The sequence below is a fragment of the Ascidiella aspersa genome, chromosome 1, assembly GCF_963924565.1.
Source record: "Ascidiella aspersa chromosome 1, kaAscAspe10.2, whole genome shotgun sequence".
Lineage (NCBI taxonomy): Eukaryota > Metazoa > Chordata > Ascidiacea > Phlebobranchia > Ascidiidae > Ascidiella > Ascidiella aspersa.
Genome location: NC_139447.1, coordinates 8,358,100 through 8,381,978, shown reverse-complemented (window position 1 = coordinate 8,381,978; position 23,879 = coordinate 8,358,100). Strand labels below are relative to the sequence as shown.

At 37.0% G+C, this 23,879-nt stretch overlaps 1 protein-coding gene across 2 annotated transcripts; it reads left to right on the top strand.

The window, feature by feature from the left end:
- The first annotated feature begins 107 nt into the window (after positions 1-107).
- Positions 108-22,933, top strand: LOC146167060 (uncharacterized). Of its 2 annotated transcripts, XM_083389053.1 has the most exons (19): positions 108-294; positions 567-716; positions 1,158-1,220; positions 1,403-1,562; positions 2,067-2,347; positions 2,764-2,809; positions 3,990-4,106; positions 4,541-4,618; positions 5,210-5,359; positions 6,839-8,143; positions 10,389-10,423; positions 10,825-10,915; positions 12,829-12,942; positions 16,881-17,060; positions 18,515-18,613; positions 19,047-19,151; positions 19,734-19,793; positions 20,855-20,930; positions 21,347-22,933. In XM_083389053.1, the coding sequence occupies exons 1-19, from the start codon at positions 203-205 to the stop codon at positions 21,376-21,378; spliced, it is 3,234 nt and encodes a 1,077-aa protein (XP_083245179.1). In that variant the 5' UTR covers positions 108-202; the 3' UTR covers positions 21,379-22,933. The 2 variants fall into 2 exon arrangements, with proteins under 2 accessions (XP_083245179.1, XP_083245180.1); XM_083389054.1 differs by lacking the exon at positions 6,839-8,143.
- The last annotated feature ends 946 nt before the right edge of the window (positions 22,934-23,879 follow it).

Below are 23,879 nucleotides of genomic sequence, written 5' to 3'. Positions count from 1 at the left end.
TTTAACCTTTGGAAATAGACCTAGTTGGCATTGTTAGGTTACTCAATTTTACAAACGCTTTTTTGCAATTATTTCAGCATTTTAACACTCTAAATTTGTTCAGGCTTGCCAGTGCCGTATTTGTTTAAGAATCAATTGGCTAAAGTGTATTTGAATTGTAACAAGTTGCCTGCAAAGTTAGCCGACGCCTGACTTTTTCAAGATGACAGACGTTATGGACGACTCGGTTTCTTGGGAACAGCGAAGGGAAATGCGACGAAAAAAGCGACAGGAACTTTTGGCAGAAGCTGACAGGTTTGTTAAACAGTTGATTGTTGTAACTGAATAGACATATTTTCTACAACTACATATATATGTGTACCATAGCAATTTACCAATGTTTGTTCTTGAATGTTTATAATTTAGTAGTTGTATTATACAAAATGAGTTTTGCCTTTCATGGCATTTTTTAGTTAATCATTCACATAGTTTTTTATTTAAAATATATTTGTGTAATGGTGCATTTCATTTTAATGGTGTTATTTCTAGTAAAATATGCCAATTCAATTCATACCCTTTTTACCAAGATTGGTGAAAAAGACGGATGATGTTTCCGACACAACTTCAAGATATTCTCGCGATAAACAAAATGACGACGATGATGAGTTTGAGAAGGAAAGACAACGTCGCCGTCGAGAGCGCGAGGAAAGAAGGAAAAGGGAACGAGAAGAACTAGAGTAAGTAACAACATTTTCTAGTTGTTTTGTTTAACCTTTCATCAAACAGTTTAAAAGACATAATAATGGTTGTAGCACGGAACAAACTACTGGCTGCTGCAATAAATGTGTGTATCAAGGGAATCACAGTATTAAATCTAATTATCAAATTGGGAATTTGATTGCTGTATCTAGCCTATAAATGTGTGACTTAAGGTTTATAATAAAGCAGGCTGAACGTTGAATAACAACACCCATTTACTAACAAATGATTAAGAAAATGTCAATAATACGTGCAATAATTCAACAATTTTGTTATCAGTGATATATAATTATGTAGTGTACATCCACTATAGTATTTGTGGATAATTGTTTTCAGATTGGTTAGACCCTCATTTTGCCATTTATATATATATAGCTTGTGGAGATTTACTAAAAAATAACTTTTACTTTTGCTCTCAGGAAACAGTTAAAAGACGAAGAGGAGTCTCGCTTGGAAAGAGAAAAGAGGAGAGAAGAAAGAAGGTTGGGAACTACTTTGTGTTATCTTTGCTGTGTAGCTATATTATTTGGTTGTGTAGCTTTACATTTGTTTTGAAATGCATGCCTTTTTATTTGCTATGCTAAGGTTTAAACTTAAAGTCATAAACCCCAACCCCTCTTAAAACCCTTGTTTTTGTATTCACCTTACATCTTCATTGTTTTAGGAGGCAAAGAGAGGAAGCGGAACGCGAGATGAGTGAACCTCCCTCTTCCTACCGAGCCACTGTTGTCACCAAAGAGACAGAGATCCATGATGAGTACAATGGAAAAGACGAGACCACGGTCGTCACAACAACAGAAGTGGTGGAGGAATACACAGTCGAGGCAAACAAATTTCCTTACGTGTTGCTTTTGTTGCCTAAATAATAATATAAAATTTGTGGATTCAGTTTTGCATATTCTAATTGTTATCTTTTTGCATAACATCAAATTTCAGGCTAGAACTATAGTTGTACACATTTTTTTTGTGTAGTCCAGAAATAGGTATATATTATTTTTGTCAGGAGCTGCATCTGTCAGTTACTGGTTACTTTGATGTTTCTGATTGGGAATTTACTTTTTGTATTTAAGACTTTTTGGGACTATTTTATCAGCGTAATAAAGCTGCCTAAATCTTTGTTTTATTTAAACTTTTCCAAACGAACCGTCTGGTTAACTTTTGTCATGCAACTTATCTTTTACCAAAACTGGTGATCTTAAATTAATAGGTGAATGATGAAATTATTTCACCGTATTTGCATTTTTCGTTTTACAAATACAGTTATATATGCATAGGAGTTGTTGGTTAGTGCAAATTGAATTCACGGAATGTGTTTTTTAACACCACAGAACGGTGACTACGACCAAAACCAAGAAGAAGAAGAAGAAGAAGAAGAAGAAAAAGTGGAAGAACAGCAGGAGGAACAAGAGCCTCAGGAAGATCAAGAAGAGGAAGCAGAGCAGGAGGTGGAACAGCCTCAAGAGGAAGTTGAGGATGTAGATTATCGCAATGGGAACGATGTTGAAGAAGAACCAGAAATTGAGGAGCCAGAGAAAGAGCCTGAAGAAGAAGTGAAGCAAACGTACACAAGCTCAGTCACAACTGTCACCATTACAAGCAAAGTAACAAAGTAAGTTAACAAACAACCACCCAAAATAATAAAATAAAAATCAATATATCATCCATATTTACTCTGTAACAACTGTCACAGTTACAAGCAAAATAACAAAGTAAATTAGTTAACAAAATACCCCCGAAAACCAATATATATATATATAAGATCAACACAAGCTGTATAACCATTGTCAAAGTTACAAGCTAAATAAGAAAGTAAGTTGCTTTTTCAGTTGAGAACCACTGATAAAAGTAAACTTGTATAAAGAAAAGTAGCAATAGTAGTGTTTTGAAGGACAGTATGCGATTACTTAGTGACATTTATTTTTTCTGGTTTATGATTTTGCCCTCAAAAGTGTCTTATCATCAGATTGAACTTACCAACAACTCTCATCTGTTTTACATGATTGACAAATTTATTTTACTTTACAGTGAAGCAGAAGAAGATGAGGTGGATGAAGTCAAACAAAAAATTAATGTAAGTTGTCTTTCTTGAAAAAAGGGTTCTTATGTGGTTTAACACTCTTCATTTACCAAAACATATTTTTTTCTTCTTTCACTTTTTCCAATGTTTATTTCTAGAAATTTTAAAACACCATGAATGTTTAAAATTTCCAGATATAAATGCCTTCCAACTACAATTGAACACACGCACCAAGTCGATTATCTGAATAATACATGACATTTAGCGATATAAAGATAACGCTGTGTTGATTTACATGACCTATTAAAATTTGCTATTCATATCCTGGCCACGATATAACTTTAATATGTCCACTAGGTTGTGCTAAGCATCTGGTTGGTAAATCAAAAGGTTTGAATGGTAACCAGGAAGTAATTAATTGCCAATTAACAATTGTCATTTGAATAATAAATCCTTTTAATTTCTGATTGTGAATCTCCATTTGTGACGTCTCTATAACAATGTTTCTCTTATTCTACCATTATTTATTTGTTTTTGCACCATTTCACGCAAAACTTGGCCTATTTTACTTACAGAGTTACACTCTAAAAAAATCAATGTTGATATGGGTATGTATTCTTTTCAATGCATCTTGTTGTTTCTGCAGGAATTCTTTCTCCTTTCCTTTCTTCTTTTGCGGCTTTCTAATTTAGTTGGAATTTATCTGTTGAACCTCCAATGTTTGCTGACAACAAACACGTTGAGTAATAAATCTTCTCTTTGCTTTTGCTTCTCTCTGCAAACAGCCTTGTGTGGGTTTTATTGGCTTCGACCCAGGATTCCTGTTTGTTGTTCTATCACTTACAGTTTGGTGTAAGCATCTTTGGAAAGCTTTTGCATACGCATTTTGGCATTTTATTGCTTCCTGAAATGTGGAGCCACACCCAAACTGCTGAATATTTATCTAAACAATTCCGATTTTGAACAAAGAACAAATGTAAAAGCCAGGACATTTTTTCATGTACTTCTAACTTTTTCAGGGGAATAACTTCATCAGTGTAAAATGACGAAAAGTTTACAGCTATTGTGTAACCTGAAAATTCAATATGTTGGTTTTATCATAGTTTCTGGTTAATTAAGACACATGATGTTTTACATAGAAACAATACATTTTAAATTCTTAGCTATACTGCCAGAGATTTGCTTGGCCAAGCACACAGGCAGTTTTGTTAATAAAAATAATGTTTTTTTGCAGGAGCTCAAGTTGAAGCGACAAGCTTCCGAGAAGAAACGTTATGAGCGCTATGATGACAAAAATGAGGAACAGGAAGAAGACTATGAAGAGAAAAAGAAGAGACTTGAGGAGCGAAGAGTAAGTTTTGTGTGGTTGTACTTTGAATTGAGCTGTGTTAAATTTAGCGCCAATGTTTTAGAACACTAGAGCGTGCCTAAAACTGCTGATTTTTATTAAACTGTTTCTTATAATTGTGGGTAAACTGTTAAGTAAGACCAATGGCTTTCTACTGCAAATATTGAGGCTTTAGTATACAAATCTCTAAAGTATACAATTTTTTTTTTAATTTAAGGTTAACTGTGCCATAAGCTCATAATAGTACTTACTGAAATATGTTGTAAAAAAATAATAAAAACATATATTCTAATTTGTAAGCTAATAATATAGCAACAGTGTGTTCAAGTGAATATATAAATATTATTCATATTTTATTCTTTGTGAATATATATAAAGGTTTAAAGATGAGTGCCAGGTAGATTACTAAAAGTTTGACCAATACTTTTGTTTCTTAGCGCATAAGAGAGCAGAAGAGATTGGAAGAAGAGGAGAGAGAAAAAGCAGAAGCAGCCAAGCGTGAAGCTGAATACCAGGTGGGAAAAATATCAACTTACCATTTACTTTTGTTCTTAAGTATATATCTGGTCTTTGAAATGCATCTTGGTATATAGCAGAAATAGACCTATGTGCAAGTAAATCAGACAAATATATATTGATTGTACACCACTGACAAATATACACAAAACATGTTAACAAACTAACTAAATCTTATTCTGCTATTTTTGTAAACTTAGTCAACTATTAAGTTCATACATTCCTCATAACTTCAAATCTTGACTATAAAATGCGAGAAACAACACAGGCTTGCAAATGCCTAAATTCGTAAGCATAAATATTTTTTAAATTTAATTAGTACAGCTTTGTTAAGTAACACCAAAGCTTAGTGAGAGTCATTAGGCTTTAAACCTGTTACTTAACAAAAAATAGTAACTTATTTAATAAAGTTTTCACTATTTGACAACAGATTATATTGATTAATTAAAATCTATATTTTATTAAAGTTTTATTGTGTTTTATGAGTACAGCTTTGTTAGAAAAACACCACACATATGTAGATTGTAAGCCCTACAAAAATTCCGTTAAGTTAAAAGTTGATATTGATTATCTGCCTCCCTGGTTCCCAGGAGAAACTTCGCGTGGAGCGGGAAGAAAGGGAAAGGAGACGCGCTGAGGCGGAAGAGAAAAGAAAGGAATACAGGAAAAAACTTTCCCAATCTGAGGAACACGATACTCCCTTGAGCCCAAAAAGCTTGGCATCTCCCCTCATTTCCAAGGTTTGTTCAATTTGCAATGATTAGTGGCAATTTGGAAGCCCATGGGCCACACCACTGGGAAGTGTAGGTTGTAGATTGAAGGCTAGTCAAGATCCCATGTGTGGTGGACCTCTTTATGTCTTTTACAATAACTAGTCGGACTAGAAGTTTAGCATTGCGTAGTTTAGAAGCGCTTGTGTGAAATTGCAAAATTAGTTTGGCAATTATTTTTCAAATTGTTCAGAAATGCTCAAAAACAAGTCTTAGTGATGCGCTAGCAAGACAACCTGCTAAAAAAACATTCCTATTTTACTTGTTTTTATTTTACGATTTATATCTGTTAGCTAAATAAGTGGGATCATGCATCATGTTGCATTTTGTCAAGCTAAACATGTTGTAATTCTGTGGTGTGGTGGTGGTTGACTGGAATATGTGTGGTCGGTGCAAATGGTTATATTTACAGAAACATGAGTATTGTTTGAGAGGTGGGCTGTAGTTATAAAGACAGGAATAGGTCAGGTCAGAGGGTTGAAAAGATATTTAAAACAACATAACAATAAAATACAGTCCAGATTTAGGTTGCAGTAGCATGAAAACTCACCATTCATTTAAGTTGGGTCATTTTTATTGCTAATTTTTTTTTACAAACATGTTATGCATGCTTTATTTTTTGTTTATATATGCATTTTATTTTCGTTTTTTTTTTTTTTTTTTCTTGTTGAATTATTTAACCTGCCAGTGGTAAAAAACCTGTTTTATGTATTCATAAAAAAAAAATCTTTTAAATTTATAGAAAAAAAACACTAGATGTGCCAACAACCACACTTCTAATGTTAAAAAAAAAACATTGGTATTTCCTGTTTAAAATTGCTGTATGTCAAAGGTAAAAACTTCTCTTACCACTTTCGATCAGTGCCCCTATATAGCCCAATATCGACGCCAAGCATCATAAATTAGGAAGTTGAATTGCGTGTCATAGTGACGCACGTTCGGAGAAGATGAATTTTCCTGAATGCGATTTGCCTCATCCCTGCGTGGCCACTTGTCTCGTTACTGGGAAGCCTCATTGACATTTTAATGTCCGTGTGCAATTTCTGTTGGTTAACTAGTGTCGTTAAACTGCCCTCTGTCTGGTGTTTGCAATTGGCAGGAATTGGCTGGCTGTTGCACCAGTCGGTCGCCATGTTTGCATTGTGTGCTCACAACTGTCATGTTTTGGACACCAACGACTTCCTGTTTTAGATTTTTTAGTCAGGCGCGTTCCGTGTCACATGTGTCAGATGCATGTGTCAGCGGAGATGATAGGTGGGCAGCCAAGTTTGAGCCGGTTCAGTTTGTGTATTGGGTGTGTTAAAATCGAGCACAGACAAGGTACCAAGTGTCTGTTGTCATTGCGCGGCCTGTGATGTTTGCTGTCAGGTTGTAAGCAAACAGAATTTTGTTGTCGTTAAATTCCACTTATGCTTGTGTGTCTATATTGTGTACTTGCTTTATTTACAGAAAATTATGAGTGGCTCAAACGCTGACAGCGATTCATCTGTCACAAGTGATTTGTCAAATAGCGAAAGCCTTAAAACAGACAAGAAAAATAAAGGTGACATGGAAGGGAGTGCAAACTCGGTTGGGCGACCACCAGCAGTGCCACGTCGCACCCAGAGCACTAAAATTAAACTGAGCGATTACAGACCAACTAGGGCTTTAAAAGTCACAGACAGTTCTAAAGATGACAATACTTCATTTCAACCCACAAGGCCTCTAAATCGCAAGAACAGAACCAGGCGGTCTCTGGACCAAATGGAGCAGCAAGCCACCGACTTGTATGACTTTCTGTCTGACCTGGAACACAAGAAAGCAAATTGCAAAGAAAGTGAGCTGCTTAACTTCCTAGAGTCGCCTTCCGACCGAGTAAACAAACCCCTAAGTAATCTTTCACCCAGGACCAAACGGGCCAGCATAAAAGACCGGGCAAAGTTGTTTGCAGACATAAAAGAGGAACATGGGGAACACGCCACAACAACAAAGTCTGTCAGCAACGGGAGCAAGTCGCTAAATGCTATTGACATCAACCAAATCTCAGTAACTACATCGATTACAAAAGAAAAGCCAAGACTCCAAACCAAACCTCAGTTGAGTTTATCCCCGAGCCGGCACATTGCAAACCGAAATGTTAACAACAACACAGAAGTTCGTATTGAAAAGAAGGACATTGTTTTGGAAGCAACCAATGTTGGTAAGGAAAACGACAAATCAAGCAAGCATGCGGTTCAAAAAAACGCTGACGTTGAAGACATCAGTATCGCCGTTCACGAAGAGAAAGTTACTGTGACACAGAAAGCACACAGTGATGTCACAAACCAGGATGTCAGGAAGGAAATAACACTATCCAAGGTTGAAATTGAATTGAGCGACAAGAAGCGTCACCGTCGCCAGAAACCAAACATTCCCGGCAAACCGGAACACTTGAAGTCTAAGGAAGACAAGAATCAACTTACAACGTCAGAGGAAGCACGTATTGAGGATGCAATGCAAGAAAATCATTCCAAAGCTCAAATTAACAATAAAAGCCCCAGAAAGGGTAAAGACAATGTAGAAGTCTCAGAGAAAAGTAGTAAACAAAAGCACACAGATCGTAATGAATCAACAAAAGGCAGTGATCTCAAAGTTCCAGAAAAACTTGCATCCAAACCGCAAAGTGAAACAGACACTGACCAATCTCTTACTTTGCCATCAACCGACCACAAACGGAAAACCTCTCTTCAAAATGAGGATTCCTCAGATGATGGTGACCAAGATGAAAGTGAAAGGGTTGGTTTAAAGTTTGGCAAATATTAGAACACCTATGATTTACTGACCTTACGTTATAACATATCCGCTGCTAACCAAAGATTCTGTTTCCTGATGCTAGAGGTTTGCCATTTGCATGTTGCTGCACCCTGAATGAAAATACCATCATAATTGCATGAATGTCTCAATTTAATAAGTTAATTTTTGATTACTAACTAAACTTGTAACGAAATGTGTAATGATTTTGTTTATTTCTAATAACAGGTTGTAAAGCATGTATTCAGAAAATTACGCATGGAGATTCTGTTCTCTGAAAAGTCTCTTTGTTTCCAAGTAATATGTCAATTTTAAAGCATGCACAAGTTTCTATGAACTATTGCATGCAAAATTATCCTGAAGAACTACTCTTAAATGCATGTTTTGGCATACAATGAATATCAGAAACAAATTACACAAATTACACAAAGAAAAACATAACTGATTGAAGTAAACAATAAATTTTAGTAGACAACTGGCACATGTTTAACATCACTTTAAGATGTTTTTTAGGTGTCAGGAATAGAATGTAGTAAGTACAAAAGGGTATGGAATTCAAATTTAACACTTACACCTTTACACTAATATGTTGTAACTTTTTAACTTTCTGCAAAGTCCCTTTTGGTTTAATCAGGTTTACGAATTTTTCTGAAGCTCTTAACCCTATTACAATTTGGCTGCTCTTTTGAAAAGTCTTTTTGTTGTATATAATGCCCAACATTTCACTTAAATTAAAAAAAAAGAATAACAACAGTTAGCAAATATTTTATTTCAAGTTACTACAAAGGTAATTGCATGAGCATGAAGGGCATGTTCTCCCTTTTAAGACAGGAGCATGGTAAGGTTGGTTAGCAATTCATTAAAGTAAAAAAATATAAAAAGTTTAATTTGCATTAAAATCTTTATTTTGTTTTGACCTGTGTTGTTTCAATAAACATTGTTTAAACTCTAAATTTCGGTTTGATTTTTCGTTTTTGTCTTGGAAAGTTTTATTATGGCCTGAGAATTACTAATGTTTACGACTTGTTTTTGAGAGAAACGCTTTATCAAGCTAGAAAAACAAAAACAACAAAACGCCGCGACTTTTCTAAATGCCAGTTGGTAGAGCTGCAGGGCGTCGGGTACGATTTTAGCTCAGGTCTTAAATGGATGGCATTTATGGCCCCGGGATATCGCTTGAAGACAAATCGTCGCATTATGGCAGCGTGCCATTTCGGCCAGCTCGCCTTCACTTCCATACAAGGAGATACCGGCGGCGAGGTTTGCGCTAAAAACGCGCGCCTTTTTGCCTGCCTCTCTCTCTCTTTATTGCAGGCGAAATAAAGCCTGTTGCTGCAGTAAAAGAAAGAACAGTGTGTTGTCGAGAATGCCTTGTGTTGTCGTCGGTGCGTGACTACTCTCGTATGTTTTTACTTGTCCTTGTCCGACCATGCGTGTTGCGTGTCTTGGTCTGCTGCCTCTACGTCTTGGACAAGGCATGCCTGTGCCACCAAGGCTGTGTGCTGTTCCTGTCATGTTACCTTTTCATGTCACACATAAACACACACGTAGCGACACACGTAGGACTTACAAGCCCAGGTTCAAATCAAAACATTCACATTATGACATCACACAACGAGCAAAAACAACATGGAATGATATTACTGCTCTGTTGTTTTGGGTAACAACAAGTGTTGCAATGAATGCGCATAATTCATGCATGTGTGGCTGCTGACTTCCCTTTTTCCCAACGTCCTTGGACGTGTGTTAAGGCTGGCATTGCAGCAATCGTGGTAGCTTAAAGACCTCCGGAATTTCTATCCGAGCATGTGCGAATGTCGTTCTCTTTTTGCCTCGCCTCATGACTGCTAAACTCTTGCCCGGCGTGGATTTGTCGCACCAGTGTGCTAAGAGTAGTGTCTCTCGGTTCGTAACACATATTACCACCAGTGTGAAACTTACAACCTGTTTACTAAAATTAAGCGGCACTGAGATGTAGAATAGACCGAAGACAATTGCCGGCGCGCGTCTCTAAAATAAAGCTGTGATGCAGCGATGTGTAACACAAGTTTAATAACAACTTTATATTTCGAATGGTTTAATCCACAATAATGCAACCTGCGTTTCTTAACAAGGCGATTGATTGTGTGTGAAAAACTAAAAATGAGAGTTAAATAGCCTTAATCTTCCAGAAAAAAGTTACTACCGAGCTAAATTCTTAAACTTAATGAGGATTTCTTCATTTTTGTAGGTTGAACAACTCAACAAGCACATTCAACATGAAACGTAAGTAATTGAAAGAAATTATGATTATGTATACTGTTTCGAAATGTAACTTTATTGTGTTCCTATCCGAGATTTTACCTTATACAAAACGTAACAGTACCACAATTCGGCGTAATAGCTAGTTGAAAAATCCTTAAATTGTGGAGAATAACTAAGTTTATTGTGTTAATTTTTTACGTTGGGCCATTCGATCTCAGGGTAATACATTTATGACATATACTATTTTCGCGTATGGAATTCGTATTATGCTTTGATACTCAGTAGAATTCGATCACTTATGCTCAATTACAAAGTTTACGTACAATATAGCCTTTAGTTTCAATCCGTTTTTTATATTTTCTCGCATTTATTGGTTAGCCAGTCACAAACCGGTTCTAACCAGTCTAAACCCGCCTTTGCAGGCCGAAGCCGATCAAAGCTGACATCACCGTTGCTAAGGCCGAGGGACTGGACAGCCGGCTGGAAAAGTACACCAAACAAGCAAGCAAACATGTAAGAGGGCCTTGTGCTACTTTTCATGTTCGCTTTGCTAAGCTATATGTTATACTAGGACGAATCACATGTCCCACCCGCAACGAATAATGTTCGGCGTTTTTACCGGTCGACCTCAATAGAAAACAGAGTTATATTGTTGGTTTTTCAAAACCCTTTTGAAACTATAAGCTTGTACATTAATAAATTTACTCTTTTTACGTTATTTATTGCCTATGTCAGTTCTGTAAAAGCTAAAAGGGCCGCAATAATAAAAAAATTACGCGACTATCGATACTAACGTTCGTGCAACCATTTAAACGTGTATGGAGTGCGATATAGTCGATCAGGTTTTTTTATTTAAGCCAACTTACATATAGGTCACCTTTAATGGAACGTACCTTTTTTATGAAATCATGTAATAGAAGTGCGCTCTTGTTTAAGTACTAAACCGCCAAATGTTACTACATTGGGGACCACATTAAAGGTTGCGAGCAGTTTGCTGTGCGTTGCTACCTGTATCAGAAAAACAACTTCTATGTGATGTTATTCCGTCTGTAGTAGAAATGGTTAGCCGCTTTGCTGGAGAAAGAAAACATAAACAGCTCCAAAGGTTTCAACCATAGTTCAGCCAGCGACGTTGGAACAGTTACCTCCTAACCTTCCTCGAATTAAGTAAACACTGGCCGTTCGACCATTGTGCTGAAGGGCACCTAAACTCAATCTAGGGCAAAAATCTCCAGGGCACTTTAGGTGATACGGAATAATAAGTAGTGGCTTTGTAGTAGCATCCAGCAGTTAGGTTATAATGTTATTGAGAAAAGTGCGGGGCTCGTTAAATCTCAGATACGTTTTAAAGCGTTTATAATGGAGTAAAAAGCCTGTGGCGCAGTTGTTCTGCCGCGTTATTTGTTTTTTGCCGTTTAAAACGAAAGTCATCTTGAAAAAACGCAAACGGTTTATAGTGTGACTAATTTAATTTCGCGTTTAAGTTTTACAACCCCAACTATACGCACGTACTCCAAAATTAAATACACTTCTTCATTGGGTATCGTTACCGCCCTGGTTATAACATGTAATAACTTTTCACCGAACGCATTTCGTCTAAACAGCCAAAACCTCAATGACCTAAACTTAGCGAACGAAACTTAATACAATACTAATAAATCAAACTAGGAGCGACTGCGGGCGTACTAACATTTACAAAACACGTCACGCCGACACCGCCATGACGTCATACCCACTCCAACTTGCCAGACAAGTTGTAGTTATGTGATTGGGCTTGTCTCTCGGCGAAGTCCGTCAGGATTTTTAGGGTTTCATCCGTGCCTTTGGGATTTAAATCAAAAGGAAACCGATGACATTTCGTCTTTTGTCGTTCCTCGCTTGCACTCATGTCGCGCCAATTATATTGTCCTTTTGTTGCGGTTTCACCTCGACTTACGTATCTCGAACAGGAAATCTAAATGCGCGTTATGCGTGGGCTTAGAGTCGAACACAGTTCATGTGGTTGTAACCACAGGTAAAAAGTGATTTGAATTTTGGACAAAAAGTGTTGACCGCCTTTCGAAATACGCCATTTCGCGTAAACTTATCTTAAGCTATCAATATATTATTACATCTAAACTGCTTGCTTGTATTTGTGCAAGCTGCATGATACACAGATATTCGGCCAAATAATTATCTTTTTCAACAAACGTTCACACAATTTAGAGTTCAAAAGAGGAAACTTTTAAAGAGTATGTGAAAAAAGCAGAAACACATGCTAAACAAGGTACGAAGTATCTATACAACCTAATCCAAATGTCCAGCTAATTTCAATGTAATCTACTTCCGAGCCAAAACGTCCGTCATCAATTTCCCCGCCATTAGCATTGTTATATCGTCGTGACACTTTACTGACGTTTACAAAACAATGGCCCATTGTGTCGTAGGAGCGCAAGACCTCGTCGTCATCGATGAAGACCCCAGTCGGTAGTGACGTCAGCGACCGACGTAACAAGTGGGAGAGGGGAGAGGTACACAGCGCCGAGAAGTCGTACAAGAAGGTGAGATGATTGACAGGCGACGTCGACTCGAGTTGAGTGCGACAAAAGTTACTGGGTAACCGAAAATTGCACCGAATTCGTAATTAAAGAGCGCGAGACACGCTTTTGGAGATTAGTGTGGATGATGCGGACAAAATTTGCGATAAAAAAGTACTTTAAAATGGGCATTATGTGCGATCAAAGTGACTGGGTAACAGAAAACTACACCGAAACTGTTTTTTTATACGCGGGGTACGTTTTTTTGAGGAGGGTCAATTTGTATATTTACCAAAGTGCGTGACAAATCGACAAGATTTGCAATAAAAATACATAAATAAGTAATATGAGCGAGGGGGGCTGTGAATTGGTCGAGTCTGCCGAGGAAATAGGCATATTGTTCAAAAACAAAATATATCGGTACTTTTATTTTGGTTTTAAATAGATTAAAATACCTTAAAAACGGGATATTAGCGCTTTTGGGTGTAAAAATTAATACATACCCTATGCATATGGCGGTGTTTGTAATATCTGCTGCATTGTTGTAAAACAATGAAAGATAAAAAAATCCTCTCAATATTAAACTTTTGTGAGAAAGTAGCACGCTTGTTATGTTTATTGTGTGGTTAATGCCCCAGTTTTGAAACGGGGATATTTGTCTTATAGCCAAGTAACTCCAACTTATGAATGCGGTATTACGGGGTTGCGAACGTTTAACCTCAGTATGCTAGATCCGTAAATATATTGCGGGTCCCACAACCTTCCCACACACTACTTTAAAAAAACATTTATTTACTTGATTAATTGTCGCGTCAACACGTGACGTCAAACACCCGTGACGTCATGGCAGTTCGTGCCAATTAGTACGGCGCCCACTTGTCACGACGAAATGGCTGTGATGTGTGCTGATTGATGCACAGACAGCGTCACTCTTTTACTTTGTCAGGCAGGTTTGTTTCCGCATTTTGTAGTTCCGCCGAAATTTTTATCGTTTTTGTTACACAATATATCAAAGTCCACACCATGATTGGTAGCATTCTGCTTTTAGAATAATCTCAATGCGAATCGTTAACAAAATACCACCTATTTCTGTAAATTTTCGACATTTTTCCGATTTCAAAGTTTTGGTGCTTGGGTAACACTGTCTCTGGATAACTGTTGTATTTCAACAACGTACTTAAAAAAAAACGTTTAACTTAAAACGTACCTTCAGTAACTTAAAAATGGGCACGAATCCAGCTTTTTTGCAATAAGTTGGCCTAGTTCTCTACTCATTACTCACTGTGCGGTACGTATGCGGTGATTTTAGTATCGCTGGAATTGCAAACGACCGAGTCCGCTATTTTTAAACTGCCATTGAAACGAGACAACGCTTCCCTATTCCACTTCCCGGTTGACAAGGACAGGTTCGCTCTGTTAACCTTATATGCAAAATACGCGACTCATAAAAAATCCAATACAACTGAAGCCATGTTTGTTTAGATAGTGTCACTTAACTTTGGTAATGGATTTGTTTGTGATGTATGTTCTAGTACCCGCAACTGCATGTAAGTTACGCTGAAATTTTGTAGATAAACGCCTTATGTTATTATGACTGAACCGTGGTTCCAATGTTTATCCGTTGGTAAAAAGTCATCCATCATACAGATGAAAAATACTAACAAACGAGAGAACCTAATTAAATGGTAGCAAAAAATAATTATCCGCAATTCAAATACTTCTTTATTCAAAGTAAAGGTCTAGAATTGTAGATCAAACCCGGGTAAAAATCAGAATTCATTATACATTTATTATACGTCTTTTTTTAACGTGAAGGTCTATAAATCTATATCAAAAGCGGATAAAATATGCTTGCTAAAACACGTAATGCGAGCCGCTCATTGTCGATTGAACTAACCGCATTCGACACCATTAGCGGTTTGCTACGCTCTCAGCTGTAAAACGGATAAACACAGTTTGGTGATTGCGTTGCCATCAATTGCTGATGATGACGCGCGGGTGAACGAAACGGAGCAAAAGTATTGCCTGAATTATATTTGCTTGCTTTGGAGTACTTTGCTTGAGCTCTTTAAATTTGTTCTAACGACATTTTACTTGTTCCTGGTACAAACACAAGGGTTAAGAATTTTTGCTGGTTAATGCGACATTGGGACAATAAAAAAAATGATTTAAAACTTTTGGCGTTAAAATTTTAAGGCAACCGAGAAAAAAATTAAATTAAAACAAACAAGACCGATAGCTTTCCAAGTGGTGAAATTCTTAAAAATAATGGCAAAATAGGAAATATTTCGATCTATCTAAGCCTTAACTCGTTTGTGTTGAATCGCAAATTAAATATAATGTTAAAAGTTTGGGCGATATGCTGTACATTAATTGCGTTTGCTGAGAATACAAACGGTAGACATTCCAAATCGTCCGTAATGTTATTAGTGACAACGCACTTTGTTATGCGCCATCGTCATAAACCAAGTTTTCCGCTTTCCATATCGAAAACGGCCGGAATTTTGTCAAAGCGACGCATTCCTGTTTTATGATACGAAATACTTTCACTTCCCGCACCAATTTGCAATGATATTTGCGGTTTAAATCCCCTCCTCACTGTCACTAGCAGCGGACCTCGATTGATGGTCTGATGGACTGTTGCCGGTCGTTACGCTCGGTTAAGCTTCACCAAAGGCTACAGCACGCCAAGCCTTTTTTGCCTTATAAGTCGCTAGCCAGAGTGCGTCGATGCGAAAGTATTCACCTCTCGGAGGCAATTTCTCACTTAGGCTAGCTTCAGGCAAATTCAGAAATGTTCGGTTGCTGTCTGTGCAGAACGTGTTATATTAAAGAGGTCATATCATGGGTGCAAATCGAAGGTTCGTAAAAAAATCTTTAAAAAAAGGATTTAAGACCACGTGAAAGGTTAAATTTTGCTCCTCTTAAAATAATTTTACTTGAATTTCTTAAAACATTAATTCTAAAAAATGTTTTATCGTATCTCGTTATAGATGCCACCTAGCTTTTTATGCTCTCATTTTGCGTGACCTACTCTCAACAACCCATGCTATAAAATGTGAAAAGCGTGTCAGAATATTTTTTTAGGATTCACGTTTAAAAGTCACGTATGTTTTGTGGCAAACCTCGCCTAAGCCTTTTTTGCATCGTCGAATTAAATATGCCAATGCTACGTGATATTTAAAGGTAGATGACATAGTCCAGTGTACGACTAGCTATTAACGTTTGGCTCTAACATTGGGATAACTCGACTTCCCTTTGGTTTACAGCATGCTATATTATATGATCAAAAGTTGCAATCCGTGCTTATGTTAAATAGGGGACAAATACATAAACCATCCTAAATTAAACTAAACATCATTCATCAAGTTAATATCGCACAATTTCTATCCGACATAATACAGATTTTGCACATTTTGGAATGGTATTTTTGGCATGGCGTTTCTAATTTGTCAAGCAAACAAAATCACTGTGTATACGGTAATGTTGTTTGTGCGTTTCCGTAAAGCAACCTAAAACGTTCTAATACCATAAACAGTCGAGTTTGGCCTGCAACATTTGTGCTAGTTTCGTCATGTTTAGTGTGACTAATGGAGGTTTTGTTATTTCTATTTTAGTCATTGTTTTCAGCTGAAATTCAGCTGGAAATATGACACACCTATAAACTGTTATATTTGGTTTTGCGACCTTTTAGGACTTCCTAAGTCCGATAGGCTTGTCTACATTTAAACGTACATAATAAAAAAATATGCAAATGCTATGCTTTTGTTTTCTCTATAAAAATTTTAAATTTAAACTTATATCAATTACTGCAGTGGTTGACTCAATAAATTAAACAAAAAAACACTTGTGTGTCGCTAAACTATGGCTTGAAAGACGCGATGGTTTTAAACACCAAACCACCCTTTGGATTTTCGCCCCTCCTAAACCTTTGACCTTGACACGCGTTTTTTGACCTTCAGCCGCACGTGGTTGGCGCCGGTGGCATCTCGTCGCGCAAGAACCTCTGGGAGAGTGGCAAGGTGTCCGGGGCATCCCCCAAAGCGAGCAAGGAGGTGGCCGACGTCCACGGCGCCGGTTTCTCGAGTCGAAAGGACCTCTGGCTTAAGGCGTCCCAGCGCGGCAGCAGCGCCAAGAAAACGGTGAATAGGACGAGTTTCTACTCATATATATAGTTTAGCGTTTTATAGTCAAAATTTAAAGTCGTCAGTTTTTTCACGAGTTTTTTCAAGCGAAAACTTGTTTAAATGTACACTGTATAGTTACATAAGCCATACATTTTCGTGATAACGGGTTTTATCGCAATTTGGGTTTATATTGCCATTAAATCTATCTGCAACTTCCCTTATATTTGAACGGCATTATGCCTCATTTTTAATTCTATGAGGGAGTTTCAAGGAGTCTGCACACCATCTGCCAAATTCATTAACTAAGAAATTATGTTAACCTTAGGCACATCCTTCTCAATGAATTTTCATTTTATCAAATCTTTTTAAAAAAGTATATATAAAGTAAGTGGGTAAAAGTACAGTTGCTGGTTTAAGCGAACTTCATAGGTTCGTTATAATTGAACTATAGGACCAAAATATCAATGACTAAAACTCATTTATGTATAGTTGTGCGCCATGGCTGATTTCGGTTATATTAGTAGGAGAAATTTTATCGCAATTTTAGTTTCTATTAACACTAAACCTATTTTCAATTTTCTGGATGTTTGGACGGCCTTATTTTATTTAAACTCACCAAAGTGGATAACTCCTTTCTTCTAACAATGATTATTTTTTTGTCTATTTAAAACGAGCCCACGATATCACAAAGTGCACTTAAAAATCCCACGCCGTAAATTCGACCTGTTCTTTAATGGCCACCGTTTGCTAAGCACAGGGGCAGTCTATTTTTCCCACGTGTAAGGCCCATTTTAATGCAAATGTCTTTTCGCCCAATGCATCCAACAGGTGGTAATTATGATAGCCGCTGGGTAGTTAGTGACGGTGAGAAACTATGCTTGGCAGTTTGTCTTCCCTCTGATTTTATACCGTTTCGTGTTTGTCGCACGGGAAAATCTAGCAGGATACCTCTGTAACGCTTTTATGTGCTAATTGAGCCAGATAAAAGACGTTTTGGACGCACAATATGGTGGTTTACCGACTCACTTTGTAACTGCTTTAAGATGGCTTAGACTTGCATTGCTGCGCCAGTAAGTATGCTAAATGCCCAGTTTCCTTTGGGGGGTTGCCTGACGCTTTAAAAAGCTATTATCGACCTGTTCCCCAATAATTACGAACTAACCGTCACAAACAGCTAATTTATCACAGTATAATTAGGAAATATATTTATAAAGTAGTATGTGTTTTTTTAGATTATATTTTTTTAAAACTGTTTTATTACTAACTTAGTCACACAATTCTTAATTTCTATTCGTTTAACTTTAAACAATATCCGATAAATGTTGGTTGCCATTTGCTAATGACATAGACACAAAAATATTTGAATACATTCTTTTTTTTCAGTTCAACGAAAACGCCTTTGGTAAAATTGAAAAAAGTCCTGCCATAGTACCTACATTAACCCAAAACCCCACTTATTTTTTACCCAGGAGTCGCCGGTTGGAATAAGGACGGGCGTCATGAACCGACTTAACAAGTGGGAGCAGGGCGCCGTTAGTGGCGCGTCGCATGACAAGCCAAAGACCAAGGTACGTCACTGATACGTCGCTGGCTGATGACATCGTGGAAAATTTTGAGAAAAGTCTATTTTAAAATATCTTAATAATTATTTATTTCTCACTTTCTAACACTATAATATTATAGACTTTTTGAAAAATCTTTTTTTTGGGGGAAAAAAACTGATTAATGACTTTTGCTTCGTGCTTCACTGGACATGAAACAAGCTGGAAAAAAATTAAAGACATTTTTCTTCCGCGATCAATTGTGAAACATAAACCGTAAAACAAGTGTTGACTAGAAATACAAAAAAACATTACCAAGGACACATAACTTTCTGCAAAACAAAAAAAAGATAACAAAAAGGCGATTTTCCAAGAAAATAACAAAACTGGGCCCTAGCGTTTTATTTTATTTCCAACCTGAGCAGGCTTCAAGAGTAGCAATTTTTTTCGCTTACTTTAGGCCGACGTGATTCCAGCGGCTGGTGTGGGCAACAGAAGGGCAAAGTTCGAGAACATCTCCGACTCACCGAAAACTACCACAACCAAGCAGCCCATCAAACTTGCGGTAAGTTGTAATTGCTGCTGATTTTTTGTTGGAAAAAGTGTGAGCTACGCAAAACTTCAGTTGCGCACCCTTTGTGGATTTTTTTATCACAACAAGTCAACAAGAATTCTGACTTTCTGGTTAACATTCATGGTGATTGTTTTTTTGTTTTTGTTTAGAGAGCTCAAATGAAAAAGCGGTCGAATTGCAAAACACCATATGTTCAGTCCTCTATATATGACTTTAGAATTTGTCAGGCAAACAAGGATAAATCTTTTACAAATTAGAACAAAGTCTCTTAAAACGAACCTTTAAATTCCATTTAAGTGGAGTGCAATATTAATAATCTTTTTAAAGAAAAACGCTGCGAAAAAGTTCGCCTGTAAGTTTTCAAAGGACAAACACAAACGACTGGGCATTTAACTTAAGGAAACAAATAATATTTATGTTTAGGATTGTCTTTCCAAAATAAAATATACCATAAAAGCATTGGTACTGCAACGCGAACTTCAAATTTCGAAAAATTTCTGGTGCAACGTTTATTTTTTCACGTCGTCTCGTCACCAATAGTAGTTTATCCTTAACTCTCCTTTCATTCCGCAGGCATCTGGAGTTTCTGACCGCAAGCAGAAGTACGAAAGCAAAGCTGGTGGAAAACAGGAGGTGAGAGTGAAAGTTAGTGTTTTTCGCATCAAGCAGTCAGCAGGAATCGATTACGTTAATTTACTGCCTTTGAATTTGCATTCTTGCGTTGGCACGCGATGAGCGAACTATACGAGTAACACTTCGTGGTATCACATCACATAGCTTCACGGAAATGTACTGAAGAAAATATAAAGCCCTGTGATATTTTCATAACAGCTGCTGCTGTTGTTTATAAAGGTTGCGACTTTATCTACTATACTCCTCGCATAGCTTTACCTTGTAAACTGACTACTGGTAGCAAAGCGCAAAGGCTCTTTTTCTAACTTGCGAAATATCGTGACATTATAACACTTATTCTTACAAGTTAGTGCGCCGTAATATATACTGTAAGCAATAAGCATGGTAGCTTGCATAAATCATTTGAAATGATTTAAGTCCAAGTCCAAGTCAAGTCAATGACATAAGTCAATACAACGCTGCATTTTGTTCAGTGCAAAGTGAAGTTAAAACTTTTACGAACGGGTCGTTTAACCACGTATGGAACACAGCAGTGTTGTAAAGAAGTCATTTCGAAATGACGTGGTTCCCAGTTAAGTCATTAAAAAAAATTCAAGTCCTTTGCAAATTAACAAGCCCCATTCCAAGTCATTGACATAAAAAACGTTGAACTTTTGGTCGTCCGTGTATTAGCAATATTTCAACTAAAAAATAACAAAATTTCAGCAAATAGCAAGCGAATTGTTTTACTTGCAAAAATTGAGATAAATAACACAATGTGTCGATATTATTTCAAAATATTTAATTAGAGCACTAAACTTAAACCCAAGTTATTTAACAGAATGACTGAAGTCCAAGTCAAGTCAATTGCCCAAGGACTGTCAATTCAAGTAATTTCATAACAGTGGCTTTTAGTCAATTCATTTACACAGAAAAAAGTCAATTCATTGACAGAGAAAATTGAATGCAACCCTTGAGTGGTCCGATTTATTGGATTATTTATCTAATAAATCCAATCGTGCTGCCCCTGTATCTTAGTGAAATGGCTTATTAAATGTCATCGACCTACTTGTGTTGTGCAGGACGATCGTCCCCTGAGCAGTGCGTCCGACCGTGATGGTTCATACGATGGACGGAGATCATATGACGACGATTCGGGTTCGTGCGCTGCGTTATTGACACATGTGCACTCAGTTTAAAGCTGTTGTTTATAATACAAACTGAAGACAATAATGTAAAATAACACAAATTTTGGAAGATTGAACTATTTCAAGTAAAGTCGTTTATGTCTGTTAATCTTTTTTAAATGTTGGTCCGCATTAACACAAAACGGCTAAAAAGCAATAGAGTGCCTTTTTAATGTGTGTCACAATATCAAAATTAACAATAACAGACAGGAGACCCATTTTTGGAACACCAATAGCAATAATTATTACTATTTAAAAAGATCTAGTGTGTACTCTTTTTTGCGATAAAGAATTTTAATACTTTGGTAAAATTTACCTTGCAGTGAGAAGGTTTTTTAGGTTAAATCAACACTGGGCGTGATTTAACCAAGATATTCTTTCATGCAGGCCGCGGCCAGTATTCATCTGACGAGGAGTAAAAAATCGTTTTGTTGCCGACAAAAAACAAACAAAGAAAGCACCCTATTCGTCCACACCACAGCACCATCTCAGTTTTAAAGCATCAGCAACAATTAATATACGGCACACGGGAAAAAAAGTAACTCAAGTGCCTTTGTTCGACGCGCCCTCTGTCTTGCTCCTGTGTTTGACCCTTAATGCAGTAAAAAGCGTCGCGTTTCCCTTGTGTACGTAAATATTTTTTTTGTGTGTTCGAGATACGGCCGAAATTGCACTGTATTGCGAAAATGTTTGAAGCGCTTAAAAAGCACCAGAAAAAAAAACGGGCGCCAACTTTTGGGGGGCCAAAAGTAAAAAAATCAACGAAAACGAAAACGTGTGAGACGCCCATGACTTGTGGGCCAAGTGTTGTTTTTGTCGTTATATTCTAAACCGCTGCCATTTTATTCCCTGTAAATAGCTCCTTGATATTATTAACATATAAGTTTCATGATTTTCCCTTTCTTTCGCGTTTTATTGAGTATCAACCACCACCACCATCCGCTTTGCTGGTTCGTGACCAAAATGCATCGTTTTTGTACAGTTATGTTTTTTATATAGCTTCAGAGCAATCCTTGAAACTACAGGATTATATTTCCGTCGAGTGTTTTTTTTTTCTTTGACTCCATTTCTTACCTTTGCAAAGAAACTATATTGGGTCTAAATCGGAAAAGTTTTGTCAAGTTTAGTTCGAGTCCCAATGTCGTAACCGCGGACTCAGTGGCAATGATCTTAAAAGACTTTACCAATCGTTAGTGTAAGCTGCTTTTTAGATGGAATTGTTTTGAATCTGTTCTTTTTATATAAGTGTTCCTTAAAGCATCACGAGTATTTTATACGGAAATCACCCGCTGCGGTCTATTTGTACAATTTTCTAACTTCTCCGCTGAATTTTATTTAAACAAGAGCACTTTGAAAGTATAATGCGTAACTGTTTCAATGCGACAAGTGTACTTAAAAGAGTCGTTATAACCGTTTTTTTGCTCAGCCGTCATCGATAATTTGCTTTTTCAAATCACCGATGCTTAAAAGTAATTATATACATCGGGCAGCGACTGCTGTAGCCTTGGTACGCGTATGGTAAACCGTCATCATTAATTTTTTTTGTATGTGTCGTTTAATTTCCAGACCAAACATATCCTATCGTGTCACGCTTATCTTTTTAATCGATTCCCTGTCCTATTCAGCCGATTGCATTCCTATCAAGCATGTAAATTTGTGATTGAAAGAAAAATGACCAAATGATTAACAGCAGAGCGGCTTCAGGCCGGTTGCGTTTTGTTAGCTTCTTCTTTGTACAGTAAGTAAAAAGTCTGCTCTCGTTTTTTCGCCTCTCGCAAAATCCATTCTCGCGCTCAGTATTTCTGTTCGGAAAGTCTGTATGTCCTTGGTGATATCCTCTGTATTCACGTGTCCGCTGCATTTACCCCTCCCTGTCCCCCCGAAATATCCCCTACCCCCTCTTGTCGCCCCCCGCTCGCGTTTTGTCGCGAGTTTTCTCAGACGAATAAAATTATATAACCGCGATTTGCAAAACCTGAAAAGTCGTGTTTTGTTTATGTTAGGTGGACCACCAAAATTGAAAATGTATCACATCCAGCAAGGCTACAACATCAAGAGGCGTGAATGACTCGCAAGGGTTACACGAAAGACTCAAAAAAAAAAAAGAAAAAAAACTCGTATACTTAAGAATGGCAACTCTGTTGCATGTTTAAGCAATAGTTTGACCGAGAACCGCAGGTTTTATAATAAACATCTTAATTCTTCATAGATTCTGATTAACATGATTACATTGCTAAACTAATGTTTGGCTAAAGAAAGCCTCAGATAACAAAGGTATTTTGCATAATTTCACCGTTAACATATAAGCGCCATATTTCATTAAGCGAAATTTATATATTGATATGAAAATTAAAAAACACTTAAACACTGCTTGTATAATGCATATCGTTCTTCATTGAAAGTTGCAGTGTAAGCACATGGGTTTTGTGACTCCGAAGCATAATATTCGGAAAGGTAGCACGAGTTGCGCTAAATTGCAGTGTTGTAAGGACTTAAGTCATTGACTTGACCTAAGTCACTGTTTTCAAATGACTTGACTTGACTTAAGTCCTTTGACCAAAATGACTTGACTTGACTTAAGTCTTTTGGACAAATGACTTGACTTGGACTTAAGTCATTTTGTCAAATAACTTGGGAGTAAATTAAGTGTTTTTCATTTAAAATTATCTCAAGTTTTGCATATTAAACACTCTTATTGCTGTATATTGCGTTTGTGTGTTTTTTTAGTTAAATTGTTGCTTGTAATCGGACGAGTTTACCAATTTTAATAGTTTAAAAATTTACTTTTATGACAATGACATGACTTGAAATTGACTTGCTCTCATAATGACTTGACTTGGGCAACCGATGACTTGGACTGGGACTTGACTTGTTATTTTTGCAAAAGACTTGACTTGGACTTAAGTTATTTTTCAAATGA